Below are 9,907 nucleotides of genomic sequence, written 5' to 3'. Positions count from 1 at the left end.
TGCCGTTTCTTTACTCGCTCTGCTAACATGACACCTGTCACATGTAGCACATCATCAATATTTAGGTGGAGCTATTCTTTCCAAACCCCATCTTTAAAAGAAATGAGCTCATATTGCTTCTGTTTCCTGTCAGAATAATGCCGTCTCTGTTGTCTGTGCGCCGTCTCTGCCAGTCACCCGGTGACCTGCCTGACTGTATAGCGTTACAGTATTCCCATTTCCAGAGTTTAAGCTAGGGCAAAATATCCCTAAAATTAGCAGGGTAAGTGCCCTGTCTCCAACGCTGCCCCGCAGCAGTGACGTTAATTGCACTCTATTTATACCGTAAGAGTGCAGGACTCAGAAAGATCAAGTTTCTGTTGTGCTTTATTTCAGTGCCCTCAAGTTGATGTGAGCAGTGGAAAGCCCATATTTGGTATAAATAGCTGAATCAAGTGGGCACTGATTATTCTTTTTAAATATTCTGCTTATGTAACACTTTGTGTGCGTTTTCCACTTTCGAAATAAGCAAATTTGATGTCCTTGGCTGGCTGGTAGGTTTTTTTCATGTCTTTTACGCAACCATTTCAATCCATCTAAATATGTAATGATGCTCTTTATGCAAATGTTGCCGTTATAAGCAACAGCACTCAAGCTAAAGAACTAGTGACGAACCAGAGCAGAGGAATATAAATCATTTTCAATTTTAAGATAGTGCCGCGTTTTTAAATCACAAAACGATGCCCCGAAAAACAATGTTCCACATGTAGAAGAGACACAGCAAAACCTGAGATCACACACACACACACACAGAATATGTTGCGATACTGAATTTTATTCAAGTATCTCCAACTCACTTTGTTCTCGAGTTATCATCGGTTAAACGAATCAGTTGAGAAAGAGAAAGGCAGAGGCAGTTCATAGCCTGAATGCAAGTTGTCCATTTAGGATTTAGAGCCTCTCAGTGTGCTTTCAACTTGGCGGTGCTTAGCACACACAGACAAATAAAACATTCATGAGAACACAAGACCAACAAAAGAGAGAGACTATTAATAGTAAGACTAAGATGCAGGAATGGCCTGTCCATTTCTGTGCACTGCATCTGAGGTTAAAGGGAAAATTCACTACAAAAAGAGAATTGACACTTGATTACGGACAGTTTCCCCCCATTGATACAAACCTGGGGCTTCAGCTCTGTCCTTCTCTTCACAATATGTCCAAGTTCTGATGCTGCTTCTTTGCCTGAGTGAAGTGGATATCTCTGTAGGATGTTGGCGTCACCCAGAACAGAGGGATGTATAGGCACACTTTAGGCTCTAGTTTGAAATTGTTCATTCGGACATACAGGCAGAAATGTTAAGAAAACATTCGTAGTGCATAAATTAAATAGTAATAAAGAGAAACCAATTCATTGTCAACGAAGCAGCCCACAGGTTTGAGCCAGTGTCATGTTAAGATAAGCGTGTCAAATTGAAGAATAATCCCGGGTAAAATCTGTTCATGTAGTGAATTTCTGCTTGACAAACAGTGCATCTGATTGGAACATCACAAACTGCATATAGGTAATGTGTGTGTGGAGACTGCAGAGTGTTGGCCAAACAACGGTACCAGGTCTTTCTACTCATAGGGATACCACTCAAGTTCCTGATCTTCTTCATGTGCGTCTCCACTTTACGTCTGCTTATAGTTAGGAAGAGAATTAGTTGCTTTTCCCTTTGCCACCAGTACAGTCTGTAACAGAACATGGCTCCATGGCTGACATTTGGCACAGTAAATTCACACACCTTCCCGTATCACAAAGAAACACAACAGATGGTTTACAGTGAAGTAGAGTCGGCTAAAAATGACCAGCCAGCACGTTTGGGGTGGTTGAGTTTGTTCAAACTTTGTTCACTTCCTTTCTTAATGAATTTGCAAAACAAGTGAGCTACCACATTCACTCTTCATTTGCATGCATGTTATCTGGCTAGTTGGTTCAGATGCTTCCAGTTATACTAAAACTCATCTTTCATACAGCCCAGCCCCCAAAACATGCGCACGCACCATCATACTGTAAGTCTCCTTTAAACAGGGACAAAAGAAAAAAGGGAAAATGCATTAAAGTCTACATCAAGTCCCAACCGGCTCTGAATAGCAGTAGAAATCAACAATCCCTTTCTATGTGACTTAATGCTAGAATGAGGCAACAACTGACCAGATCTCAGCCAGAGATTTTAGCTGGATGTTTATTGCTGTATGGCGACGTCTGACACAAGGTTGGCAGCAAAGCAAAGGCCAAAAAGGAGACAAAGATGATGAGAATGGTGTGGAGATGGAGGTTTGTGACAGCTCACACTAAGGTACGGGGGACAACAGGAAGTGTAGTGCAGGGGGGGGGGGGGTCGTCAGGGGACAGTGGTGGACGTCAGTGCAGTTCAATGAAAGCCTCCATCTCCTCAGAGATCAGTCCCCTGTAGGGCAGTCTGTGCTTCTCAATTGCACGCGCCGCCAGGCACTGAAGGGTGACATGGTTCAGTGGGCAGAGGGCCGGGTGCCCGCTGCTCTGCTCGTCCAGCAGCTCGTAGGCCGTCTTCCTCTGTGCATTCGTGGCGTCGAAGTGAGCCCCGGCCTTCATAAGTAGTGCCATAATCTCTGGACAACCGTTGTTACTGGCGACGTGCAGAGGCGTATTGTTTTCGCTGTCGCGCGAGTCCACGTCGGCGCCACACTCCAGGAGAAGCGCCGCCACCGCCTGGGAGGGGAAGCGGCCGACAGGGTAGCGGCCAACCGACGTGGTGTCCTTGTCCACGGCCATGTGGAGGGGAGTGAAGCCGCTCCGACCTCGAGGGTTCAGCTTCAGCAGACGGTACACCGTGTGCTTCTTCTGGTGCTCCTGCTCGGGGCTGCAGTCCAGCTTCTCCAGGAGAAAGATCAGGTGCAGGATGATGGAGAGAGCTTTGGTGAACTGAGGAGCCTCGGGAGGGTTGTCCCTCTGCGCCACAGCTCTCTCTACCTCATTCACACTTTTCCCCAGCACAGTCATCAGATCGTGAAAGGTGACGCGCGTCGACAGGGTGCCTTTGGCCCGGTCTTGAAGAACAAAAGAGAAAAGCTCCGCAAAAGACAGGAAACTGGAGGCCGTCATGGGACTGAGGGGGTCCAGGTTGCTCTGCTGCATGTCTAAAGCATATTTCCAAAGGCTGATGCAGCGTTCGAAGTTGCCCGAGTCAGCGTACACAGCTCCCCTGTAACGGATGTAATAAGAGGTGTCTGGGTGGGACGGCCCCAGGATGCGCTCTCGAACCAACAAAGCCTGCATCCTCATTTCATCAGGGTCTGTGATCAGAGCTTCCAGTTCCTCTGCAGTGCTCACCTCCTGTGCACAGCCATAGGCAGGGATCGGAGGACCAGGCGGAGGCTTGGCCAGGGATCCGGCTGTGTCCCTTGGTTGCCTCAGCACCATCGCCCTTCTCCAGTACCTCATCGCCCCCAAGAGATCCCGCTTCTTGTCCACAAAAGTGGCCCCGAGGAGTTCAAGTGCATCGACGTGTTCCTCCCTGGAGGTGCGAGGCTGGTGGGCGAGATACTCCACGATGTTGGTGTGGCCCGTGACACTTGCCGCGAGGAGTGGGGTCATCCCGTATCCGTCCCTCTCCATGAGAGCGTTGCACTTCAGCAGCATCTTCATGATGTCCAGACTACCCGACTCCGCACAGTCGTGCAGGGCGGTGTTTCCCTTCACGCTCTTGCGGTTGACATCAGCACCACGGTCCAGCAGGAACTTGGCGATCTCCTTGTGGCCCTTGTAACAGGAGATCATGAGGCAGGTGTGGCCGTGGCGGTTGGCTACCTCCATGTCGGCTCTGTGCTCCACCAGGTAGCGGACGATCTCCAGGTGGCCGTCAAAGCAGGCAGCTCGGAGCGGCGTTGAGTTAGTTAGCGTTGCGTTGTTCACGGAGGCGCCCTGTTTCAGCAGCGTCTTAACCACCGGGAGGTGACCGGCTGCCGAGGCTGCCCACAGCGGCGGAGCCCCCTCGATGGTCTCGCCATCAAAGTTAACCGCCCCCCCGAGTTCGACATTTGCTTTACAGTGGTCAAGGAGGTAGGCTACAACCTCTAGATGTCCGTATCGAGAGGCGATCAACAGAGGGGTGCCTCCCTGCGTTTTCTCCTCGGCTAAAGCCTCCAGCTCCTCTGGAGTTTTGTTGCTCAGCAACTTCTGGAGAAGTTTCAGCTTACCATCTCTGGCCGCGTTGAAAACCGCCGTCGGTATGTCCATTTTACAGGCTCTGTGCTGCCGCGCTGGGCACCAACCCCATAACCGCTCGTTTATGGACACAGTGGTGTTAAAAAGCAGAGAGCTGAACTCTTAGTTCGGACTCGGTTTGTGGCTCGCATCTTTCTGCCATTTTGAGGGTGCTGTCAAGATGGCGTGTGTGTTGTTTGACAGGTCTATGTTTACGATTGAAGCGAGGCATTGTGGGCGGAGTAGTTTTGATGGAACGCCTCCTCGGTGGGGCGTTGGGCTCTTGCACGTTGAAGAGAACTACATTTCCCACGCACCACGTGACTTGAGTGACCTACCAGCTGATGGGTTCGTTTGTTATGGTTTGTTCGGAGCGCCTCGGGGAGAGAGAGAGAGAGAGAGAGAGAGAGAGAGAGAGAGAGAGAGAGAGAGAGAGAGAGAGAGAGAGAGAGAGAGAGAGAGAGAGAGAGAGAGAGAGAGAGAGAGAGAGAGAGCCAGCTGATGACCGGCTCACAAAGGAAATACACCAGCAAGTGCTCCATGGAAGTGGATACGTAAAACCGTGCGTTACACGATAAAAATAGACATTTGGTCGCAGAGAGAGGAATTCCTTTGGGCATCCCTGCAAACGACATTCAAACAACACAATAATAATGCTAATAATAATGCTTGGTTACTTGGAAATCAATACATATATATATTTTTAAATAATTCCATTGCCTCCATATCTATATTGTATCGTTTTTTCCCAAATAGACATTTGAAACTCACATGACAAAGAGTGTCAGATAGAGACGATGCACTGATGTCTCACACAAAACAATGTTCTTTCCATGATGACAAAGGCAGATGTGTTTTGCTCATTTTACAGATTTTAAACACAAAACACATCTGCCTAAAATCTGATTTTACCTTATTCCCATGACCAGAAAAGTGTCTTTGTGATACATTTTAAAGTCAGACTAAAAGCTATTAACTAACTGTCATGTCAGATCATCATTATCAGTCTTGAGTCTAAAGTATACAGGCTGGAGGAAATCTAAAATCAACAACACAGTCAGAGGGCTTCTGAGGCCGCCTGCATTGTGAGCAAACATCATCTGCTCCAGACAGCATCAGGCCTCTGCAGTCATGTCACATTAATAAAGTGAATAACAAGATGACCCATACTCCTACACTGTTTGGTGCAGAGTGTTTTTGCAACTAGTAATATGGAAGTAATTAGTTTTCCTTGATGGTACTGTGCAATTCAAATAGCATCCAGATAACTATTATATCATTAGAACCCTGTTGTTAAAAGGGATGAGATACATATAACAAATAAAGTAAGTATACGTGGAAATAAGCTGGAAACAGTATATGACTGATTTGAACATCTTGAAGAGATCACGTTACTCGATCCTCATGAGCAAAGCCAATGGCCAGAATATTGATTGAATGTTGACATGCTCGATGCTGTGCATGAGCAATGGCCAGTGGAATGTTGGTATTAACTTTTTCTTCAGCATCCCTCCACAGTACGAAAAATAATCCACTTACTTTCACATTCATAAATGCAGTGTGGCATATCGCAGCTGTTGATGAGAGTTGAGCAGTGAAGTAGGATTAGAATACCATATGAATTCATTCAATAAGTTCACTTCTGGGGATTTGAAAACCGGAGTAATGACATGACACCTCTGCTTGCTGACAGCATCACAAAGATCAGGATGGCAGTCTTTTTTTTTTTTTACTTTTTTTTTCGGGAACCCAAAATCATCCTTGAACAAATTTACAATTTGTGTTATTTTCATAGAATATAGAATGTATTCTTCAAACTAATTTGAATAGGTAGATGGATTAAAACAATGTAACAGTGGTCGTGTACAAAGGAACTTCAGCATCAAACGACAGAAGAGTCAATTATTACTTTGTTGGCCGTGATATTGATCTTTTCATGGCATACATTCCTTTGTCAAAAAGCAGATGTACTCTTTCGTTAGCATGAGTGATTTGAAAGTGGGTTTCATCTCAACTTTGGTAAAGCCTCTTCATCGCCTCAATATCACAACGAGAGCTGTCCTGACTGCTCAAAGGAAAATGGCATAAAAAGAAGCTCAATGTATCTAATGACAGAGTACTGGGATTTTAAAACCCCTGACATTTTAGTTTAATTCAGTCTGTCACCCACCATCTGTCATTAGATTTGGATTATAAAATGTGCTTGATTCTGATTGGTGCACGGAAATATGCAACATCTGTTCTAGATGAATCCTGCCCACTTCCAATCACTAAGAAGAGAGCAGAGACAAACAGAACAGAAAGAACTGTTTCATGTAAAATGATCAAAACTGTTGCCAGGAAAATGTTTTCCGAGACTTTAATATCATTAAAGAAAAAAAAGTTGATTATGGTTATAGGCTGATGTTTTGCTTGATTCAGAGAATATTAGATAATCCCTCTTTAAAAATGTGCCTCACCAATTCTACAAAGGGGAAAAATAATTACAGAATTTCTCTTCACCAGTTTTAACTATATTTGTTTTTTCATCTAAATTTGTGGCAAATACATTTTCTTTAATCTCACAGATGAGTGTGTCCCACATGGATGCTTGTTATGACTTATTTCGGTGCTTTATAAGCAAATGGAGCTGGCTGGGGAATTAGCGGGGGAGATTTTTCTCAGAGCCTTTACATTTTTTTGTGAAATGTATTTTTCTTTCCTTTTCAGAGTCAGAGGAGCACCTGTCCCCGTGTTTACGGGCAGAATGAAGAAAACACACCGGACAGTTAATCAATCAATTCAAAGTTGGCAAAAAAAATCGTTTTGATCTTTTCAATTTGACAATATTGCTCGGGCACTGTGAGGCGTCAATCTGATGTTTCACCAGTAGAGGAGGCATAAGATCCACACTTGGCTTATGCTCTTCATTGCTCAGTCGGACCAGCGCTGCATGCCTGGCAAATGTATTAGTGCAGACTCTAGGGGATGTTTTGTGTTTCTCCTCCCTCAGCACAAATGCATTTCCATTTATCAACCCAGGTATTGAATACATAAATCAAGATATAGCCTCTGTCTACAGATGAATTATATCTAGAGCAGAAGAGTGCGTGCCAACATTTGTTTCAGGAGCTAGGATTTTAGCTCCTGCTATGCTTTAATAACTATTTGAACGTCACTGGAGGACAGCCTGAATAGGGAACATGCTTTTAATATTAAACAGGGAGTTTGAATGCACAGAGAGACAATGTTGCGTGCCAAGATCCAGTATTAAAAGCCTCACAAATGACACCCTGTATTTCTCAGAGGACCCAGATTGCAAAAATGGAAAACTTGGGGTAGCAAAGCAGGGTTTATACTCATATGGCTTGCTCTTCATCCTGCTGAATTATTAGAGGACACAATCACAAAGCTGGAGAAAAAAAACACCAGTGAGAGTTTAGTATTTTTATTCATACGTTCAAAAAGCATGTCACATATATTAACATTACATCCACTGGCAATTCAAATCTGATTTTTAAATATAAATTCTTTCAAGTACAGAGGCATTATTAGTTTCCACACGAACGCGCAAAACCCACATGTAATATTACTACATTATTACAAAAACTACAGCTCCAGCCTGAACAAGATCATCATTGCATCACTGAGCCACATCACAATGCTCATGAGAGAAGGCAACACTTTTTGTAACTCAATACTTCAAGAGAAATACACAAACAAGGACAACGACTCCACTGTTCACATTGCTAATATACTGGTAAGCATGTTAATAATTCTGGTTTCCACTTGTTTTACACGGGCATGAGGCTTGATGGCAACTTGATAAAGTGGGACTTTTAATCCTACAGAGGCTTCGTTTAGTTTTTTGTCCATTGATTTACATAACACAGTGTGCAAGATACAATTCCCTTGTCATCAGCATGCGTTCACCTGCCCAGTACTTGTCAGATCTGTTCAGTGGGAGAAAAAGGTAGCCAGAGAAGAAAAAGGGCCCTCAAGAGATCTGCTTGTTTCCAAGCAAGTCTTGACAGCGACTCCCTAGTGGCCTCCCAGCAGCTCACTTAGCAGCACCTCCCTTTCTCCTAGAAGCACGTTTCTCCTCAGACTGGTTCCTTTGTTCACGACCTTTATTTTCATGGCCAGACTCTTTACTTGTGTCTGGGCCAGCGCGTCAAAAAAAAAGTCTTCGTTGAATACTGGATTCCTGCTGTTCTTGATGATGGTGCTCCTCTGTTTCTGCTGCTTGCCAGGGTTCAGGTAGAGTGCTACACAACAGTTGATGCTTTTGATGTCAGTCTGCCTGTCATAAAGGGCCTCGGCCGTGAGCACGCGCACCCTCAGCCGAGCTGCCTCTGGGTCATAGTGGGTGCTCAGCCTCAGTGTCCCCCCCTTGTGGAGGTTGACGGTGTGCTCACGCTGTCGGACGTCCGACGCCGCGCCCCTTAACCCGCTGCCTTTACATTTACGGAAGGCGGGAGAGGGGGGGCAGCGCATGTGGCGGCGCTGCATGCTGGGGCTGTTGTCAGCTGAGCTGCATTCATCAGTGGAGAGAGAACTGTGGCGCGCCAGAGAGCGCTTGGCACGAGACATCTTGAGGGAGGGAGAGAGGAAAAAAGCAACAGGTTAACACACAGAAAAAAAATCCTCAAGGTGAATCAAACCAGAAAAGCGTGTTTTTAGCAGCCAATCCATTTACACTGGCACTCAGAGAAACAGTGCTCACCTTGGCTTGTGTCTCCTGGGTTATGGAGCGTAGGAGGGAGGCAGAGCGGGACAGCAGAGGGGAGTTGAAGGGGGACGATTCTGCTGAGGAGCAGGTGTCGCTCTCTCCGCCGCTGAAATAGCGGTATGGGTTGGGGTCAGCTGGGGCCAGTAGAGTCCCCCCTTGGGAGCGTCTCTGGGAGTTCGGGGAGGTGAGAGGGCTGCCGGGGTCGCTGTGGAACAAGCTCTCCTTGCGGCGGGTATGAGGAGACTCCACCAGGGTGGAAAAGCCATATGAGGTCTGAGCCTTGGGGACATAAGGCAGAGACATCGCAGTCTGTGACTGGGGGTCAGCATTGGTGTTGGCACTGTCCCTGTTCACAGATCCGGCACCCGGCTCATCAGCACTCTCTATTTGGATGATGTGACGGTTGGCTGACTTCTGGAGATTGCGTGTGTCCCCTCCCAGGCGGGAAAAGAGGCGAGGGCTGCAGGGGTTCTTGCTGCTCCGAGCTCTGGGGCTCTGGCTGCAGATGGCATGGTCAGAAACAGAGGGTCGTAGTGTGGAGAAATGCTGAGGTTTTGGGGTTAGAGACTCTTCTGGAGGGCAGCAAATAAGTTTAGGGGGGATGAAGAAATCAGGGATCTTTTCTGGAGTAAGGACGTTGACATAAACAGAGACAGGGATGGCCTCTATTGTCTGGGGGGACTGGGTTTTTCTCCCACTGCTCTCCACGGAGCTACGGAGCTTCTCCAGAATCCACATGTCCACTCAGACACTTCAGATCACACTTAACTCTGTTAACAGAAAAGTGGTAAAAGCACATCCAAAAGCACATCCAACGATAAAAGCAGAATTACCCCTTTTTGTTGATGTTTGCTTGTTTTGTAATATTGTTGACTAAATAGTATTCCCCTTAATAAGACATAGCCCTAATCTGTGTATTTTCTTTAGACTTCAGTTGAAAAAAATCTGTTGAACCATGCAGCATTCATTTAAACATCACAAGTTTCTCCAAA

General features: G+C 46.0%; 2 protein-coding genes across 2 annotated transcripts; both read right to left on the bottom strand.

The window, feature by feature from the left end:
* Nucleotides 1-794: 794 nt before the first annotated feature.
* On the bottom strand, nt 795-4,412 carry fem1a (fem-1 homolog a). The gene has a single exon (XM_076097736.1). It carries the CDS (start codon nt 4,235-4,237, stop codon nt 2,384-2,386), a length of 1,854 nt encoding a protein of 617 aa, XP_075953851.1. The 5' UTR covers nt 4,238-4,412; the 3' UTR covers nt 795-2,383.
* A 3,561-nt stretch (nt 4,413-7,973) lies between these two features.
* Nucleotides 7,974-9,653, bottom strand: LOC142956732 (C2 calcium-dependent domain-containing protein 4C-like). Its single transcript, XM_076098464.1, has 2 exons — nt 8,910-9,653; nt 7,974-8,776 (listed from the first exon to the last, which is right to left on the bottom strand). Exons 1-2 carry the CDS (start codon nt 9,651-9,653, stop codon nt 8,225-8,227), a joined length of 1,296 nt encoding a protein of 431 aa, XP_075954579.1. The 3' UTR covers nt 7,974-8,224.
* Between the last annotated feature and the right edge of the window lie 254 nt (nt 9,654-9,907).

This window comes from Anarhichas minor, unplaced genomic scaffold, assembly GCF_050575085.1.
Source record: "Anarhichas minor isolate MPS153535 unplaced genomic scaffold, ASM5057508v1 ptg000024l, whole genome shotgun sequence".
NCBI lineage: Eukaryota > Metazoa > Chordata > Actinopteri > Perciformes > Anarhichadidae > Anarhichas > Anarhichas minor.
Note: the sequence above shows the minus strand (reverse complement) of the source record. Positions and strands in the feature narration are given on the sequence as shown.

Coding starts and splice junctions, on each gene's coding strand:
- fem1a (XM_076097736.1), bottom strand. CDS start 4,237: ATGGACATACCGACGGCGGTTTTCAACGCGGCCAGAGATGGTAAGCTG.
- LOC142956732 (XM_076098464.1), bottom strand. CDS start 9,653: ATGTGGATTCTGGAGAAGCTCCGTAGCTCCGTGGAGAGCAGTGGGAGA. Junction 8,777..8,909: donor CCCAGGAGACACAAGCCAAG/GTGAGCACTGTT, acceptor CCCTCCCTCAAG/ATGTCTCGTGCCAAGCGCTC.